Raw genomic sequence first — 20,465 nt, 5'->3', positions numbered from 1 at the left:
CATGTAAGGACTCAATGAAGTATCCTTCCTGAAGCAGCTTTATTCTCAGTGAAACAAGGCGCACTTGTAGAAGGAAGGGCAACACGGGATTGTGTCAACAAAAGTTTTCTAAACAGTTCAATGACTCCCGGGCTTCACCATGAGCAGCCTGACTCCTATAAGTTATGACAAAACTATAAGATAAGTAAAGGACATTTGCATTTTCGTGGTTTAACTATGTTTTCAATCTGCAAATAATGAAATTTCACAGATGTAAACCCCCTGGTGGCAGAGCAAGGTATTAAAAGATGGTACCAAATATGTCACAGTGTTTCCCCGAAATGACTCAACACCAACCAGGGAGTTTAACAATAAAAAAACATATTTTTTATTAGTATTATATTTAAATGTTAATTAAATTTTACCAACTTGCACATTCAACATATGTATTTCAATTACAGGTTTAAACATTGGGAGCATTTTCAGATAACTATAAATATTAGGTACATAAATCATGTAAGCACATTCAATTTTACAAAACACTAGATTCTTTAACATTTCTTTTCTCCTGTCTTTCAGATTTCCATAGACCCTCAAGGATCTCAACATGTAACTCTGCTCTTTCTTTCCTTAGTTATCTCTCACTTATTGTTCAGGTTTCCTTTACTATTTTCTCTTTTGTGCACTTTTTAAAATAGTCTCAGTCACTTAGCTGCTCTCTCTGTTTTTTCTCTCTCTCTCTTCAACGGTGGGCGCCTTTTCTTTCAGGTGATGATCTCCAGCATAAACTCTCTTCCAGTCTTTTCCTAGTAACATCTTCTCATCAATACAGCTCCATCCCAACTGCCAGCCTGAGCTGTTTGTCACTCTCCTGAGAGTTCCATCAGCATGCGGAACACTCAGCGCATGCACACAGATCACTCAGTTTCACTGCACTGCTCACTGTCTCCACACCAGATTTAGAATGAGCCAGGTAATCTTTTAACATTTAACCCATAGGGTTACATTCGGGCTGGCAAAATAAAAAAAAAATGTATATAATACATTTTTTTTCCAAACACCACCCCAAAACCAACACCCCCTTAGACAATCCATATATCCAAACATACCATTCCATCTACATTTGTCTAATGAATACATCTTCAACTATCTCCAACATTACAATTTCCATGCACTTTACCCACATATACATTTAATTTTTTTACATACCATCCTTTTTAACTTAGTTTTTATCACAATTTCTTTATGTGGTGAATATGTTTCAATATGCTTTTTCTTTTACCACAAGCACAATAATTAATTACATGTTACCTCATGTCTGCATAGCCTCTAGCATAAACAGACAAGGTTGTTTCTGGGTAACCCACAGTCCTTCCCTCAGGTCAGAGTCACCTCTCAGTCACAAAATGTCTCTTCTTTTTCCTCTTCTTGAAATCATAGGTCTTTCTTTCCTTGCATCTTCTTACATGCTTCTCCACCTTACACTCCCTGGCTGGATCTCTCTGACTGAAGTCCAATTCCCCATCTGTACCTTTTCGTCTCACAGGCCAGGAAAACAGTTGTAGTTCTTGCCCCACAACAGACTCTAGCTGCATCTCTGTCCATTTATTCTGGCCCCTTACTTCTCTTTGCTTTATTTCTTTAGTGTCTTTCCTGATCACAATTTTCCTCAATTTATTGTATTTATTTTCAGATTCTGGTAACGTTTCCTTCAGTACCATTTCTTTTCTTTCTGAACTGACTGTCCATTCAATCTCTTCTGACTGTGCTGATTCACTTATTTCTGACCATATTAAATTTTCAGGATTATTGCTCTCAGGATTTATTTTCTTTACCTCATCAACATCTGCCTGGAGTTTTCTGTTTTCCACAAGGGGTTCCAAAATTTCCTGCTGCTCCAACATCTCCTCCTCCACCTGGAGCTCTTCCTCTTGCACAGGTTCCCTGTGTGGTTGTATCACCAGAGGATCCTCATTTACCACTTCTCCTTCTGGCAGCTCGACTTCATCAGTGAGAGAACAATATTGATTTAGGAAGTGATTCCTCCAACTCAGAAACTGAGGCTTTTTCATTTCCATTCCCCTCTGCAACTGCCCGCTCTTCTTCAAACACCAGAACCTGTGACTCCACATCCTGTTGAACACCTACATTTTCCACAGCTTCCTCCTTTTTCCTTCTTTCTTCCTCAACCAACTTTTCAAACGCCCTCTCAATGTTATGTAATTTCTCTTCCATCAGAACCAACTCCTCAGACGAGAGGGTCACGATCTCAGTGGTCTGATAGACCTGGTACCACTGTGTTGGACTAGACCTGGGTTGCCGGACCCTTTCAACTTCAGGGCTTGACTCATATTCCCACAGGCCTAGGTTGCTGCTTCTGGTTGCCATGGACCTCTGCATCCTCTCATGATGGAGGTTTTCCACTGCCCACTCAGCTCAGTGTCACCAGACATAACCTGCTTGACCACACTTGTAACATATGAGAGGCCTCCGGTCCTCTTGAAATGAGAACCTCCCAGCATTCTCACACCACTGTCCATGATGCCAACCTGCATTTTTTCTGCAGTATTCTTCTTCTTCCCAGTAATCTTCTCTATTATAATCTGCTCCTCGATCCCAAAATCTTCTCTGTTTCTCTATTCTGTGGCTGGGAGTGAACTCAGACCCTCGGGGGACCTAAAAATTAGCCAGAAAGAACCCACTGATACACATTCCACAATACACTTTAAATTTACAGGCAAGGCCACCCCCAGGGTGTTAAGTGGGGTGATTTATCCTGTCCGTGACGCCAATTGTAAACCCCCTGGTGGCAGAGCAAGGTATTAAAAGATGGTACCAAATATGTCACAGTGTTTCCCCGAAATGACTCAACACCAACCAGGGAGTTTAACAATAAAAAAAAATATTTTTTTATTAGTATTATATTTAAATGTTAATTAAATTTTACCAACTTGCACATTCAACATATGTATTTCAATTACAGGTTTAAACATTGGGAGCATTTTCAGATAACTATAAATATTAGGTACATAAATCATGTAAGCACATTCAATTTTACAAAACACTAGATTCTTTAACATTTCTTTTCTCCTGTCTTTCAGATTTCCATAGACCCTCAAGGATCTCAACATGTAACTCTACTCTTTTTTTCCTTAGTGATCTCTCACTTATTGTTCAGGTTTCCTTTACTATTTTCTCTTTTGTGCACTTTTTAAAATAGTCTCAATCACTTAGCTGCTCTCTCTGTTTTCTCTCTCTCTCTTCAACTGTGGGCGCCTTTTCTTTCAGGTGATGATCTCCAGCATAAACTCTCTTCCAGTCTTTTCCTAGTAACATCTTCTCATCAATACAGCTCCATCCCAACTGCCAGCCTGAGCTGTTTGTCACTCTCCTGAGAGTTCCATCAGCATGCGGAACACTCAGCGCATGCACACAGATCACTCAGTTTCACTGCACTGCTCACTGTCTCCACACAGATTTAGAATGAGCCAGGTAATCTTTTAACATTTAACCCATAGACAGATGTAGACAAGCATCAGCAGTGCTATAGGAGTGAACGGTTGTGGCTTGGTTGGTGGGTGAGTTCACAGGAGGTTTTTTTACAAGTCCGGGCACAGGTCCGGTATGGTAGTTTAGGTGTTTGGTGTCTTACCTCATTAATTCATAATATTAGTGATAGGGAAGGAGAGCTTTTTTATACCATTCGTTTTTCTCATGTAGATATGAGTTTTTGCGCATGTTTTTTTTGCTCTCTGGTTCTCTTTCACTGGTTCTCTTTTACTTCTTGCTGCAATAGTGGATTCAGCACTACATGCAATGGTTTCCCTATCAGGAGCTTTGAGGTTCCTTATTGGTTAATTAACTTTTAAGGATTCTGGTGATCCTTTCTGAATTACTGGGATAGACACCTACAAAACTTTCAATTTCAAACTTCTTAGAAATCTAGAGTGAAGAGTCATACATTTTGGGGACATTTCACTCCAATTAAATGTGACTGTTAGCTCTGACATTGTTGTAGACTTCCAGTCATAATTATCTATGAAATGTAAATTTTGAGAGGGGAATCTGAATGTAAATAAACCTAAAAGACGTCCTTTCTGATGGGAAGAATGAGCTGGAGGACTAATAAAATTCTAAGAGTTTAGAAAGTTAAGTTCCTTAGTATGAGGATCATTTGGATTATGTAAGTGTAAGTTAGTGCCTTCAGTGCTTCTTCCTAGTAGAAATGTTTTGAGCATTTAAACATATACTAGATACAAATTTAGTAAATAATGACTGAGCGTCAGTCCAATTTCCAGGGGGCCGATAAAATAAAATTGCAGTTAGGTGATTGTGTGAGGCCAATATTTCAAGAGTGGGAGATGAGAAATCAGAGATTGGTTCAATTAAGAAAAATGATTTATAAAGGAGAACAGTGCCCTTGTTTATCCAGGTCCTTAAGCCAAACATATTGATACCAATAGAATGTGGAAAATGGAATAAGTTCAGAACTTTATAAAATGTCAGCATTAATTTACCTTTGGGAAATACAGAAACACAGAAATCATATAAATCAGAAGATTTTGATAAAGAAGTTAGTTCAATAATACTTTTTTTGATAGTGCTTGGTAATTGTAACCATTGAAACATTTGGTTGGGAGGTAGGTCATATTTATGAATTAAATCTTCAAATGAAAGAAAACCCAGTCCAAATAGGAGTTGATTTAATAACCAAATATTTAGTTGTTGCCTTAACTTCCACAATATAGCTTTTCTTTTCTATTCTGAATTTAGGAATTTAGAAATTTGAGAAGAGCTCCAGACATTCTTTTGCATAGCTTTATCAGTCTGCAAAAGAGCAAAGTTTGTATCTTTGATTTATCTATTATTGAATAGATTATGTGTCAAAGACATTGTAATAAGCAAAGAGGTAGGTACTGGTGAGATCAGATCCCTTTCAATATGTAGCCATAGAGGGATGTCATGATCTGTAGGAGAAGTTAATAACCAATATATACCAAATGTACAGTAGCTAATGACAGGTGATAGTTGTCAAAATATGGGTGATTTAGGTAATGCTCTAAGGAGTAAATTCTATAAGTAGCGCCTAAAAAGCAGCATTGATAAAGAGGTACACTTAGCGCAATTTTATAACGAATATTTCCATATCATCAAGCAAATCAATCCATAGACTGGTGGGTTGCGTCCATCTACCAGCAGGTGGAGATAGAGAGCAATCTTTTGCCTCCCTATATATGGTCATGTGCTGCCGGCGGAAACTCCTCAGTATGTTCTCTATCTCAGCAGGTGTGTGGTCACGCAGCAGCAGCTCTGGCTAGGTCTCCAAGCCTATTTTTAGGTTTTGTTGAGTACCTAGGGTTGAGGGCTCTTCGTGAGCAAATTAAACCTGGTGGTGCCAGGTCCCTCCTTTTCTCCCGCTTCCCGCTGGCTCCGTTGAAAAAAAATTTTTTTTTTAAATGTTCAAAAAGGGCATTTATTTTAGCTGCTCACTGGGACACCAATTCTTCGCAGCTCGGAGCAAGCAGCAGGTAATTTTACCTTTTATTGGCGGGCAGGGGGTCCCTGAACGTTCCCCTCATGGCTTATGGCGTCGGAGGGAAAGGGCGCGAAAAAGTGCTTCCCGGACGGCATTCGTGCGTCTAGCAGGGAGGCGCAGGATCGGAGGCAGAGTAGCCCTTTCTGGGCGCCTTTCTGGACTTGGCTGTTTTTTCCTCCGTTGGAGCGTCGGCGGCTTGTTCCGCCTTAGGCGCGCATCCCCCGATTTCCGTCCCTCTGGTGTTCGCCGGCCACGCGGCTCGGTCGGCTTCCTCTGGGGCCGCCCCTGAGTGGGGAGACAGCAAAAAGTTGGCCGCCCTTGATTTGGGCGGCGGTAAGAAGTTGGTGAAAATTAAGCACCCTTCTTCCTGTGCAGCTCCTTCGTGGAGTGATGCGACAGACGCCATTTTGGATGTGCAGCGTGCCTCTCCCCCACTCTTTGGAGCAGAGGTTGAGAGTTCCTCTAGGGCCGTGGCCCAGGCTGCAGAGGTGCACAAACAGGGGGATTTCTCTCCTGAGTTTATTTTGCTGCTGCATCAGGCATTTCTTCTGCAAAACGCTGCTCCAGCTCCCCTGTCAGACATGGATGAAGAGGCCTCCCTGATCAAACGCCTTCGGGTGGATCATCAGGCCTTAGGGGACTCTGTCTCTTCTGATGTAGATGAGGGCAGCGTTTCTGGGTTCTCCCAAAGGTCCTTCGGGGATTCCTTGGAGGAGGCTGATCCTCGCCCCGATGGGGCAGATGACCCCTCTGCAGCACGGCTTTTTCGCTCAGAGGATTTGCCCAACCTGTTAGTTCAGGCCATGAGCATTTTAAATATTTCCTCTCCGGAGGAAGGCCCTCTTTCAGCCTCGGCAGGTTCCGCTATTATGTTGGGAACAAAGGGCCCGCCCAGAACCTTCCACATTCATGAAGCCATGCAGACTTTAATTTCGGCTCAGTGGGATTCTCCTGATGTGAGCCCTAAAGTAGCCAGAGCCATGTCCCGTCTGTACCCTCTGCCTGAGGGTGAACGGGAGGCCTTAGACTCTCTGATCGCTGTGGTGACGAAGAAGGCGGCTCTGCCAGTGGAAGGCGGCTCTGCCCTGAAGGACGCTCAGGACAGGAAATTGGAGGTAGCCTTAAAGTTGGCTTTTGACGCAGCCGCGCTGAGTCTGCAGGCCTCAGTTTGCGGCTCCTTTGTGGCCAGGGCATATAAGTACATAAGTAATGCCACACTGGGAAAACACCAAGGGTCCATCAAGCCCAGCATCCTGTCCACGACAGTAGCCAATCCAGGCCAAGGGCACCTGGCAAGCTTCCCAAATGTATAAACATTCTATACAGGTTATTCCTGGAATTGTGGATTTTTCCCAAGTCCATTTAGTAGCGGTTTATGGACTTGTCCTTTAGGAAACCATCTAACCCCTTTTTAAACTCTGCCAAGCTAACCGCCTTCACTACGTACTCTGGCAACGAAATCCAGAGTTTAATTACGCGTTGGGTGAAGAAATATTTTCTCCGATTTGTTTTAAATTTACTACACTGTAGTTTCATCGCATGCTCCCTAGTCCTAGTATTTTTGGAAAGCGTGAACAGACGCTTCACATCCACCTGTTCCACTCCACTCATTATTTTATATACCTCTATCATGTCCCCACTCAGTCGTCTCTTCTCCAAGCTGAAAAGCCCTAGCCTCCTTAGTCTTTCTTCATAGGGAAGTCGTCCCATCCCCGCTATCATTTTAGTTGCCCTATGCTGCACCTTTTCCAATTCTGCTGTATCTTTCTTGAGATGCGGCGACCAGAATTGAACACAATACTCAAGGTGCGGTCGCACCATGGAGAGATATAACGGCATTATAACATCCTCACACCTGTTTTCCATACCTTTCCTAATAATCCCCAACATTCTATTCGCTTTCCTAGCCGCAGTAGCACACTGAACAGAAGGTTTCAGTGTATTATCGACGACGACACCCAGATCCCTTTCTAGGTCCGTAACTCCTAACGTGGAACCTTGCATGACGAAGCTATAATTTGGGTTCTTTTTTCCCACATGCATCACCTTGCACTTGCTCATATTAAACGTCATCTGCTATTTAGCCTCCCAGTCTCCTAAGGTCCTTCTGTAATTTTTCACAATCCTGTCGCGAGTTAACGACTTTGAATAACTTTGTGTCATCAGCAAATTTAATTACCTCGCTAGTCACTCCCATCTCTAAATCATTTATAAATATATTAAAAAGCAGTGGTCCTAGCACAGACCCCTGAGGAACCCCACTAACTACCCTTCTCCATTGTGAATACTGCCCATTTAACCCCACTCTCTGTTTCCTATCCTTCAACCAGTTTTTAATCCACAATAGGACTTTTCCTCCTATCCCATGACCCTCCAATTTCCTCTGTAGCCTTTCACGAGGTACCTTGTCAAACGCCTTTTGAAAATCCAGATACACAATATCAACTGGCTCCCCTTTGTCCACATGTTTGTTTACTCCTTCAAAGAATTGAAGTAAATTGGTCAGGCAAGATTTCCCTACACAAAAGCCGTGCTGACTTGGTCTCAGTAATCCATGTCCTTGGATGTGCTCTGTAATTTTGTTTTTAATAATAGCCTCTACCATTTTCCCTGGCACCGACGTCAGACTCACCGGTCTATAATTTCCCGGATCTCCCCTGGAACCTTTTTTAAAGATGGGCGTTATATTGGCCACCCTCCAATCTTCCGGTACCATGCTCGATTTTAAGGATAAATTGCATATCACTAGCAGTAGCTCCGCAAGCTCATTTTTCAGTTCTATCAGTACTCTGGGATGGATACCATCCGGTCCAGGAGATTTGCTACTCTTCAGTTTGCTGAACTGCCCCATTACGTCCTCCAGGTTTACCGTGAAGTCAGTAAGTTTCTCCGACTCGTCCGCTTGAAATATCATTTTCGACATTGGCATCCCACTCAAATCTTCCTCGGTGAAGACCAAAGCATTCATTCAATCTCTCAGCTACGTCTTTGTCTTCCTTGATTGCCCATTTTACCCCTCGGTCATCCAGTGGCCCAACTGATTCTTTTGCTGGCTTCCTGCTTTTAATATGCTGAAAAAATTTTTACTACGTTTTTTTGCCTCTAATGCTATCTTTTTCTCGTAATCCCTCTTGGCCTTCTTTATCTGTGCCTTGCATTTGCTTTTACACTCCTTATGCTGCTTCTTGTTATTTTCAGACGGTTCCTTTTTCCATTTTCTGAAGGCGTTTCTTTTAGCCCTAATAGCTTCCTTCACCTCACTTTTCAACCAGGCCGGCTGTCTTTTGGAGTTCTGTCTTTCTTTTCTAATTCGCATGCCTGACCGTTTTACAGCGGGCCTCCCCCTTGGATCCTTCCTTGCAAGTAGGCAAGTCGGGCTTGGCCTACTTGGCAGACTTGCTATATGATGTCTTGAGAGCCTCAGCTAAAGGTATGGCTCAGACAGTCTCTGCCCGTCGGTGGCTATGGCTTAAGCATTGGTCTGCTGACCATGCCTCAAAATCTCGCCTAGCCAAGTTGCCTTTTAAGGGCAAGCTGCTCTTTGGGGATGAGCTGGACAAGATCGTGATGGATCTCGGCAGTTCTAAAGGCAAGAGGTTGCCGGAGGTGAGGGCTTGGGCTGGCAGTGTTCGCCCTGGTTCCTCTAAGGGCCGGTTTCAGGAGGCCCGTCGGTAACGCCCGAGCAAGTCGGGCTCCTCTTCCTCCTTCAAGCGGAAGTTCTCCCCCAAGCAGCATTCCTTTCGCAGAGACCACCGTCCCGGAGGTTCTTCCTCCGGTCCTCCCCCAGGGTCTCGCACCCAATGATGGGACCCTGGTCCATGGCCCAGAGCAGATAGGAGGACGGTTGTCCTCATTTCTGGGCGAGTGGACCAGGGTAACTTCAGACGCTTGGGTTCTGGAAGTCATCAGAGACGGCTACAAGTTGGAGTTCCGCCGGCCCCTGAGAGACGGGTTCGTGAACTCTCCCTGCAAGTCTCCCCTCAAAGCAGCAGCAGTTCGGCGGACTCTGGACAACTTGCTCCACCTTGGGGTGGTGGTCCCAGTGCCAGTAGATCAGTTTGGCACGGGACGCTACTCCATTTACTTTGTGGTGCCAAAGAAAGGAGGTTCTTCTTGGCCTATTCTCGATCTCAAGGGAGTCAATCGGGCCTTGAGAATACGGCATTTCAGAATGGAGACTTTCCGCTCCGTGATAGCTGCGGTACAAGCAGGAGAATTCCTGGCATCCTTGGACATCCTTTGCACATTCCCATCTGGCCGCCTCATCAGCGCTTCCTGCGCTTTGCAGTGCTGGGTCGGCACTTCCAGTTCAGAGCCCTCCAGTTCGGGTTGGCTATGGCTCCGCGGACCTTCTCCAAAGTGATGGTGGCCATTGCGGCTTTTCTATGCAAGGAAGGAGTACAAGTCCATCCCTACCTGGACGACTGGCTGATTCGAGCTCCCTCCTTTGCGGAGTTTGGGAGAGCGACGGACAGGGTCATTGCTCTTTTGAGGTCCCTGGGATTGATCATCAACTGGGAGAAAAGTCAGCTGCGCCCGACTCAGTCCCTGGAGTGTCTGGGTGTTCAGTTCGACACCCAAGTGGGCAGAGTGTTCCTGCCAGACAACCAGAGCCTCAAGCTTCAAGCCCAGGTGGGCCGGTTCCTAGCCTCCTCAGCTCCTCGGGCTTGGGATTATGTGCAACTGTTGGGCTCCATGACGGCCACGATGGAGGTAGTGCCCTGGGCCAGGGCCCATATGAGCCCATTATAGCACTCTCTCTTGCGGCGTTGGTCTCCAGTTTCGGAGGATTATGCTATACGCCTTCCCTTGGATCCAGCTGTGCGCAAGGCACTGAATTGGTGGCTGATGCCAGATAAGCTGGCCACCAGAATGTCTCTTACGACCCCAGACTGGATTGTCATCATGACGGACACCTGCTTGATGGACTGGGGAGCCCACTGCCTGGGAAGGATGGCGCAGGGGCTTTGGTCTCCTGCGGAGGCGAAGTGATCCATCAACCTCTTGGAACTCCGAGCCATTCAGTTGGCGCTTCTAGAGTTTCGTCAGTTACTGGTACTGAGGCCAGTTCGGGTCCTGTCAGACAATGCCAAGGCTGTGGCCTATGTCAATCGCCAGGGAGGTACCAAGAGCGCCCCTCTAGCCATGGAGGCCATGAAGTTATGCCTGTGGGCAGAAGTGAATCTGGACCAACTGTCGGTGGCTCACATTGTGGGAGTCCTGAATGTCCAGGCGGACTTTCTTAGTCGCCATACCTTGGATCCCGGAGAGTGGCAACTGTCTGCTTCGGCGTTCTTGGAGATCACGAACCACTGGGGCATGCCGACCTTGGACCTGATGGCGACCTCGGCAAATTGCCAAGTGCCGCGGTTCCTCAGCAGAGGTAGGGACCCGCGATCTCTGGGGGTCGATGCTCTTCTCCAGCAGTGGCCGGTACAGGAGCTTCTCTACGTGTTTCCACCCAGGCCAATGATGGGCAGAGTTCTCGGCCGAGTGGCGAAGCATCCAGGCAGGGTGGTCCTCCTGGTGGGTCCCGATTGGCCCAGACGTCCTTGGTATGCGGACCTAATCCAGCTTTCCGTGGGCAGGCCTCTGCGGCTGCCAGCGGAGTGGAGCCTCTTGCATCAGGGTCCCGTGGTGATGGAGGATCCCTCCCCTTTTGGTCTTACGGCCTGGCTCTTGAGCGGAAGCAGCTGAGGAAGAAGGGTAATCTCGGACAAGGTAATCGCCACCATGCTGAGGGCAAGGAAGCACTCTACTTCTACTACGTATGCCAGGGTTTAGCGTACCTTTGCATCGTGGTGTGAGGCAGGCTCCCTGTCGCCCTTCACGGCGCCCATTGCTTCAGTGTTGGCGTTCCTGCAAGAAGGTCTGGAGAAAGGCCTGTCGCTCAGTTCGCTTAAAGTCCAGGTAGCAGCTTTGGCTTGCTTCAGGAGTCGACTGAAGGGTGCTTCCATGGCTTCACAGCCAGATGTGGTGCGCTTTCTTAAAGGAGTTAATCACCTGCGCCCTCCTCTGCACTTGATAGTGCCTACGTGGAATCTCAATCTGGTGCTGCGGGCCTTGCTGAAGCCGCCCTTTGAGCCCTTGTGAAGGGCGTCACTGAAGGACCTGACGTTGAAAGCGGTCTTTTTGGTGGCAATCACTTCAGCCAGAAGAGTTTCCGAGCTCCAGGCGCTCTCGTGTAGAGAGCCGTTCCTGCAGTTCACTGAGGCAGGAGTGTCGATTCGCCCAGTGCCTTCCTTCTTGCCCAAGATTGTTTCTCACTTCCATGTGAATCAGCAACTTTGCCTACCCTCCTTCTGTAGGGAGGATTACCCAGAGGATTACAATCCTTTAGATTGTAAGCTCCGTTGAGCAGGGACTGTCCTTCTTTGTTAAATTGTACAGCGCTGCGTAACCCTAGTAGTGCTTTAGAAATGTTAAGTAGTAGTAGGAGTACTCTGCTCTCAAATGTCTGGATGTTAGACGAGTCATCATCAGATACTTGGAAGTGACCAATGATTTCCGGAAATCGGATCACCTGTTCGTGCTGTTCGCAGGCCCTCGTAGGGGTCTGCAGGCATCTAAGCCTACTGTGGCATGTTGGGTCAAGGAGACGATTGCGGCGGCTTATGTGGCTGCAGGGAAGATGCCACCTATCCAGCTGAAGGCTCACTCCACTAGAGCACAGGCGGCCTCGATGGCAGAGTCCAGATCTGTCTCCTTGGAAGAGATTTGCAGAGCGGCGACTTGGGCGTCGGCTCATATCTTCTCAAGACATTACCACTTGGATGTGGCTGCTCGGGCCGAGGCCCAGTTTGGAGCTTCAGTGTTGCGTTCTGGTATTTCCATTGTCCCGCCCTGGGTGAGTACTGCTTCGGTACATCCCACCAGTCTATGGATTGATCTGCTTGATGATATGGAAGGTAAAATTATGTATCATACTTGATAATTTTCTTTCCATTAATCATAGCAGATCAATCCATAGCCCCTCCCAGATATCTGTACTGTTTGGTTTCTAGTTTCTGGTTTTTCAGATATGTTTCAGGTTCATGTTCAGTCTTCAGTTCCTGTTCAGGAGGACTTCGTGTTCAAGTTCTTCCCATTGGATTTTCCTTGAGTTGAGACAATTTTGTGTTACAGTGAGCTGCTGCATTCCTCTCCCCCCGTTTCGACGGTGGCTGGATTGATTTCTAAATTATGCTGGCGCTCCCTCCCACTTTGTGCGGTAGTAGAGCAGTTTTGTATCCCTCCCGCTTCGGCGGTGTTAGGGTAAGCCAGCTCCTCCCGCGGTTGCGGTAGCAGGATAAGCCAGTCCCCCCCGCTTCGGCAGTGGTGGGCTGGAATGTTTCCCCCCCCCCCCTGCTTCGGCGGTGGTGGACTGGGTTGATCCCCCCCCCCTTCGGCGGTGGTGGACTGGGCGGAGTGTCCCTTTGTGGGTGTAATTCTCTATATGCTGAGTCCTGCTAATGGAGCTTTGATATCGACCATACTGAGGAGTTTCCGGCAGCACATGACCACAGATAGCGAGGCAAAAGATTGCTCTCTATCTCCACCTGCTGGTAGATGGACACAACCCACCAGTCTATGGATTGATCTGCTATGATTAATGGAAAGAAAATTATCAGGTATGATACATAATTTTACCATTTCCTTTATGGTAAGGTAAGGTTCACCTAACTGTAGGTGGCTGCAATTAGATCTGTTACAAGCAGGTCTAAATACTGGCGCCTAAGTTAGGCGCACAGGCGTGATTCTCTATCAGCATGCAAAAATCTGAGAACAAGCCCCCCCAACCACGCCCCCCCCAAAAAAATGTTTATGCATGATATGATTTAGGCACAATTCGTTATAGAATTAGATATGTGCCTAAATCCTAATTATTCGCAATTACGGCTGATAATTAACTCGCAATTATCATTACTGATTGCCTTGTTCAATTAAGTTGTGGCCTCTCTTTATAGAATCACGCTATGAGTGTCTTTAATCGATGTTGATTTTTCAGGCACAATATATAGTTCTGTTAAGGATGGATCATTTAGCGCTTCCTATGTAGGAATTGCTATGTGCTCCTCTGTTAAATCCTAGTAGTTACCGTGTGCTAATGACTACATTAGTGCATGACCTGTATAAAACATATCCTCAAAAAGAAAAACATTAGATTTGTAGCTAACTTCCACTAAAATCTGTGTTAACTCCAAATCCTAATGAACTTTAGTAAGCAAACCCAGTGGCGTAGCAAGGGGGGGGCGGTCCGCCCCGTGTGTCAGCTCGGGGGGGGGGGGTGCTCCCTGCCACCTCCCCCCCCCCTGGGTGCAGCACGAGCTGAGCACCCTACCTTTAAAGAAATTTCGGAAGCCGTGGAGAGGCGAGGCGCAGCGCCTCGCGCCTGCAAGTAAAAGAAGCGAGGATCGTCATTGGGCCTTTCCTCACGCTATCTGTCCCGCCCTCCACTGACGCAACTTCCTATATCCGCAAGGGCGGGACATATAGCTGCGCCTCGCCTCTCCACGGCTTCCGAAATTTCTTTAAGGTAGGGTGCTCAGCTGGTTGGAGGGAGCTGAGGAGGGTAGGCACTGGGTCGGGGGGGAGTGTTGATGCGCTGAGGGGGGGTGTCATCGTGCTGCACCCGGGGGGGGGGGGGTGCAACGGCGAACCGCTCTGGGTGGCAGCCCTCCTTGCTACGCCACTGAGCAAACCGCTAAGTAACATTGTGAGCATTAATTTAAGAACTCAGCCTTGGTAAATTTTCAGAGAGGCCAGTTTGGGAGCATACATCTCAGTTACAAGCACACATCCTTTGAATATCAGGCCCAGTGGCTTTTTTGAATGCACTGACTCTTCTCTGGTTTGTTTTCCTGTAGGCAAGCTTTCTGCAGATGTTGGTGAGTAATTTTATATTCATTTACTATAGCTGAAAATATTCCAGTTCCTAAGTCAATCATTAGGAATATAAATAACTAAGGGGCCCTTTTACTAAGCTGCGTAAGCACCTATGTGCACCCAATGCATGCCAATTTGGAACTACAGCCCGTTTACTGCAAGGCCCGGGCGATAATTTCATTTTTTTACATGTGCCTAGTTCACGCGCCGGAAAATATTTTTTATTTTCCAGCACACGGCAATAACCAGTCAGTAATAGTCATATTACGCATGGTGACCATTATCACTCGGTTAACGCGTGAGACTTTACCGCTTGGTCAATGGCTGGCGGTAAGGTCTCAGACCCAAAATGGATGCGCACCAATTCTCATTTTGCCACACATCCATTTTTGGCCCCCCAAAAAGGCATTTGTTACATATGCGCTGAAAAATGATTCTGCGTACAGCCAAAACACGCGTCTACACTACCGTAGGCCATTTTTCAGCACACCTTAGTAAAAGGACCCCTAACTTGCTGGTAGATATGAGGATCATGTGGTAACTTGTCTAATGCAAAAGTAGTGGACCTCACAAGATACCAAAGTAAGATTTGATCAAAATCCAGAGAGAAACCAGCTGTCATGATGCATGTAGATACCAATATCATTGGGAGATACAGGAGACAAGATAGAGAAGCTAACAGATCAATATTTAAACATAACAGTCAGTATTTCCTTTAAATGGTGGTTCTGGTGTTTAAAAATAACTGAATATTCCTGTCTATTGTCCATATAGGAGAGAATTCAATAAATGGAACCGAAAATTCAGCACCAAAAATATTCAGCACTAAGCGCACTATGTTATAAAGGGAGCGTACCTTTTATAGAATAGCATTTGGTATAGATCCAGCGCCTAACTTTGGGGCAGGTGTAAATGTTGGTGCCCAACTTGCTTTGGGTGAATTCTGTAATTCCGCTATGCCTCCTTTTCAGATACAAACTATGAGAGTTGAGTGTGTTATGTATACTCTCATTAATACGAGAGCTCAAGGCAGAATATGGAACCACCACCACAAGATTATCATTCTCCTGTGTAGTATTATACTGTAATAACAAGTCCCGACAAGAGTATTTAGCTCTCAAGTATGCTGTTTTAATGATTGTTCTAGGATAACCTCTCTTCTGAAAACGTAAAGCTATCTTTGTTGCTTGAATTTCAAACATCATATCTTCTGAACATATTCTCTTAGCCCTTAAAGATCCATTCCAAACAAAAAATATATCGTCCAAGAAGTGCTTCCATAAAGGAATATGCTTAAATTCTTCCAGACCATACACAAAAACTTCCTCAAATTTTGCTAAATATAGGGTGGCAATGGAGGGAGCTAACGATGCCCCCATCGCCACCCCTTGAATTTGTTGAAAAAACTGATTCTGAAAGAAAAAATAATTTCTCTCTATCACCAATTGCGCAAGTTGCATTAAAAAAAATTTTTATATTCGTTGTGAAGGAGGATGCTTATCCAGTTCTTCATCAATAATCTGTAAAGCATCTTTTTGGGGAATAATAGTATAAAGTGAAGTGACATCTACCGTGACTAAAAAAGTGTTATCCAGCACATCTATCATTTGTAGGCAACGAAGAAAATCTGTAGTATCTTGAAGATATAATTGTACCTTCATAGCTGCTGGTTTCAAAAAAACATCCAGGAACTTAGATAAGGGCTCCAAAATAGTCTTACATAATGCCGCGATCGGGCGACCAGGAGGGTTTTGTGCATTTTTATGCACCTTTGGGAGAAAATAAATCCTCAGGATTTTAGGATTTTCTTCCAGCAAAAAACGAACTTCCCTCGATGTCAACATTGAACTTTTAATTGCCTCCGATATTATCTCCTTTATTTCATTTTTCAAATCATTGGTAGGGTCAGATGACAATTTTTTATACGTTCTTTCATCCCCAAGTTGTCTCCAACCTTCATCCAAATATTCTTGCTTGCCCCAAACTGTGACAGCACCTCCTTTATCAGCTCTTACAATAAGTACTTCTGTTTGATTCTGCAAAGAAATCAATGCTTCTCGAAGTTCTCTCGATAAATTCTGAGGTTTAAATTCAAACTTCAATGCGCATTCTAATTTTTCTAAATCGTGCAATACACATTTTTGGAAGGCTAAAATAGATGGATCAAGATTATCAACAGGCATCCAATTAGATCTCGGTTTCACAATTGAAATATCAGGATAGCTTGGACAATCTTGAAAACAAATTTTTAAGTGCAATTTTCTAAAGAATTTATACAATCCTATTCGTGTAGTGAAGGGATCATAATAAGTGGTAGGAGCAAAACCTAAACCCAGATGTAACAATTGATTCTGAACAGATGTTAATTGATATGTAGAAATGTTTATGACTGCTGATGAGTCTGATTCGAGCGCGCCCTGGTTTGATAGTAACGGTTCGGTCCTGATGGAGTGTATTGATCTTGCGGTTGGAATCGTACTTGACGAGGCTTTTTGCCTCGATTGTATGGTCTTCGATTGTCTAAAAAAGTAGACGATCTTTGTGGAGCATTACCCCCTGATATCGATCTTCCTACTTCTTCTCCACTTGAGTCACTATCACTGAAAGGCCCACTAAAAACCGTCTCAGAGGTGGTCTTAATCAACCTTTCCTTCTGCATCCAATAATAAACATGATTGGTGGCATAATCCTTCTCATCCCGTTTCAATTTTTTTATTTTAAACTGTCTAATCGACTCTCTTGCTGTTCTCAATTTAGTCGCCAGATCTTGTTGGAATTTAGAGTATTCCTCTGTCGGGGTACTCTGTTGTAATTGTTCAGCCATTTCTGCAACTTTATTTTTAAGATCCTATTCAACCACCGAAGTAGTTTCCACAATTAACAACATTAAGTCTCTACTACACTTATTAAGGATAGCATTCCATTTCTTAACGAAATTCTCATCATAAGTGAATAGAGATGGTGCCTTTTGCAGTCTTAATCCGCTTGGGATCATGTGACTTTTGATATATTGGGCCATCGTATCCCCGTGTAGTTCAGCTTGTATCAATCTTCTATTAATATTTTCCAACTCCAACCAGGATATATTCCCTGAACCAGATCTATCTTCATCTAATAAGGTCGCTCTCTGTACTAGTTTAGACATTTGGTCATCTGAGTATCCAAACATTTCTAAATCAGGTGTAGTCGCCATACTTTCAGCTGAATCCAGGTCACAACTTGAATAATCCAATTAAATAGACCTCAACTTATAGTGTGGGGAGTACTTCAGAGTCAAAATTATCACTCTCCCAGACACCTAATTCTTCAAATGACTTTCTCAAACTCCATTATCACAGCATAACTCCTAATGATAGACATATAAACATTAATTTTATTATCCGGGGATCTTCAGATTTTTCAAAAGTTTCCACCATATGGGAACCACGTCCCAAAATGTAAATGGTGTTCTTTACATCCTCATTGATCAACCTCTGAAACACTTTATTTTTGTTTATATCTTATGACATTGTTAAATGGTTATATATGTTTTTATATTTGTGTTTTGTTTTTATAGTTTGTACCCCTGATGCAGCCTGAGGGCGAAACGTGTCCACGTCGGGTATTATTCCAAATAAATGCATTTGATTCCACTGCTTTGTTGTTTTTTTATCTACTGTTTTGTAAGCAGTTGTGTGCCTTTTTGTAGAATTCAGGGGATAATGACACCATTATCTGGATAATTTAGAAGAGCTTTCCTGCACACTGCTGTATGTAAGCTTTAACAAATTTTCAAAATGAAAATGCATTCATACTCTCACATTGAAAATTCCCCAAGGAAACAGCCACATTTTTATGCCTAGAAAAAGAGACATGATCGCCAGTCAGGCAAATATGCATTGGCCCTAATTAAATAAGGAGCACTGCTGAATATGGTGGTTATTTTAGATGCTCTATTTGTGTACATACGTATTGCTATACTGGGACAGACTGAAGGTCCATCAAGCCCCTGCATCTTGTTTCCAACAGTGGCCAATTCAGGTTACAAGTACCTGGCAAGATCCCAAAACAGTACAATGTATTTCATGCTGCTTATACTAGAAATAAGCAGTGGATCTCCAAGTCATTTTAATAATGTCTTATGGGCTTTTCTTTTAGAAAGCTAGCCAAACCTTTTTTTTTAAACCCTGCTAAGCTAACTGCTTTTACTACATTCTCTGGCAACGAATTCCAGAGTTTAATTACATGCTGAGTAAAGAAATATTTTCTACGATTTGTTTTAAATGTACTACTTTGTAGCTTCATTGCGTGCCCCCTAGTCCTAGTATTTTTGGAAAGAGTAAACAAGCGATTCACATCTATCCGTTCCATTCCACTCATTATTTTATAGACATCTTTCATGTCTCCCCTCAGTCGTCTCTTCTCCAAGCTGAAGAGCCCTAGCCGCTTTTGTCTTTCCTCATAGGGAAGTCATCCCATCCCCTTTATCATTTTTGTTGACCTTCTCTGTACCTTTTCTAATTCCACTGTATCTTTTTTGAGATGCAGTGACCAGAATTGCACCATGGAGCAATACAAAGACATTATAACGGCCTCATTTTTGTTTTCCATTTCTTTTCTAATAATACTTAACAATTTATTTGCTTTCTTGGCCGCCGCCACACAATGAGCAGAGGGTTTCACGTATCATCAACGCTGACACCTAGATCCCTTTCCTAGTCAGTGACTCCTAATGTGAAACCTTGCATCATGTAGCTATAGTTGGGGTTCCTCTTTTCCATATGCATCACTTTGCACTTGCTCACATTAAACTTCCATATTGCATAGACGTCCAAATACCGATTTTATAAAGCCAGAATGTGGATGTCTACAACTGCAGTACATCCGTATGACAAGGGGAAGTGGTCTGGGCATATTTTGATTGGGATTATGGAGGGGCCAAAATATGTATGTCCATCTCTGATTACAGAAGGGCAAAGGATGTCCATGATCAAAAAGACGGATGTCCATATTTGGACTTGGAACTTGGCATCCAGGTTACAGAAAAGTGCTCCGATTGAGCAATCCTCCACTAGTGGGAGTAAGGGAAGTCACAACATGTATTTTTCTGTCCCTAGGGGGGCTCACACCCACTAAAATCTGTGTTAACTCCAAATCCTAATGTCCTTTAGTAAGCAAACTGCTAAGTAACATTGTGAGCATTAATTTAAGAACTCAGTCTTGGTAAATTTTTTTAGAGAGATCAGTTTGGGAGCAGACCTCTCAGTTACAAGCACAAGAGGGCATGAAATGAGATTGAAGGGGGGCAGACTCAAGAAGAATGTCAGGAAGTATTTTTTCACGGAGAGGGTGGTGGATGCTTGGAATGCCCTCCCGCGGGAGGTGGTGGAGATGAAAACGGTAACGGAATTCAAACATGCGTGGGATAAACATAAAGGAATCCTGTGCAGAAGAAAGGGATCCTCAGGAGCTTAGCCTAGAATGGGTGGCAGAGCTGGTGGTTGGGAGGCGGGGCTAGTGTGGGCAGACATATACGGTCTGTGCTGGGGCTGGTGGTTGGGAGGCGGGACTAGTGCTGGGCAGACTTATACGGTCTGTGCCGGGGCTGGTGGTTGGGCGGCGGGGATAGTGCTGGGCAGACTTATACGGTCTGTGCCATAGCCAGTGGTGGGTGGCAGGGATAGTGCTGGGCAGACTTATATGGTCTGTGCCAGAGCTGGTGGTTGGGAGGCGGGGATAGTGCTGGGCAGACTTATACGGTCTGTGCCAGAGCCGGTGGTGGGTGGCAGGGATAGTGCTGGGCAGACTTATACGGTCTGTGCCAGAGCCGGTGGTGGGTGGCAGGGATAGTGCTGGGCAGACTTATATGGTCTGTGCCAGAGCTGGTGGTTGGGAGGCGGGGTTGGTGGTTGGGAGGCGGGGATAGGGCTGGCCAGACTTATATGGTCTGTGCACTGAAGAGGACAGTACAAATAAAAAAAGTAGCACATATGAATTTATCTTCTTGGGCAGACTGGATGGACCGTGCAGGTCTTTTTCTGCCGTCATCTACTATGTTACTATGTTACATCCTTTGAATATCAGGCTCAATGGCTTTTTTGAATGC

The 20,465-nt window shown here is 44.7% G+C and overlaps 2 protein-coding genes across 3 annotated transcripts in view; both read left to right on the top strand.

Annotated features, from left to right (window-relative positions):
- Positions 1–20,465, top strand: part of LOC115466338 (butyrophilin subfamily 1 member A1-like) — a 1,244,786-nt gene that overhangs the window by 897,040 nt on the left and 327,281 nt on the right. The gene's annotated exons all lie outside the window — the stretch shown is intronic.
- LOC115466342 (butyrophilin subfamily 1 member A1-like) overlaps positions 1–20,465 on the top strand; it is a 162,710-nt gene that overhangs the window by 104,340 nt on the left and 37,905 nt on the right. The window contains exon 5 of one of the 2 annotated variants that reach the window (XM_030197529.1): positions 14,362–14,382. The exons of the other annotated variant lie outside the window; for it this stretch is intronic. Within the exon in view, the coding sequence (XP_030053389.1) occupies positions 14,362–14,382 (21 nt within the window). The remainder of the gene's footprint in view (positions 1–14,361; positions 14,383–20,465) is intronic. 2 annotated transcript variants of the gene reach the window in all.

Source organism: Microcaecilia unicolor, chromosome 3 (genome assembly GCF_901765095.1).
Source record: "Microcaecilia unicolor chromosome 3, aMicUni1.1, whole genome shotgun sequence".
Classification (NCBI taxonomy): Eukaryota; Metazoa; Chordata; class Amphibia; order Gymnophiona; family Siphonopidae; genus Microcaecilia; species Microcaecilia unicolor.
Note: the sequence above shows the minus strand (reverse complement) of the source record. Positions and strands in the feature narration are given on the sequence as shown.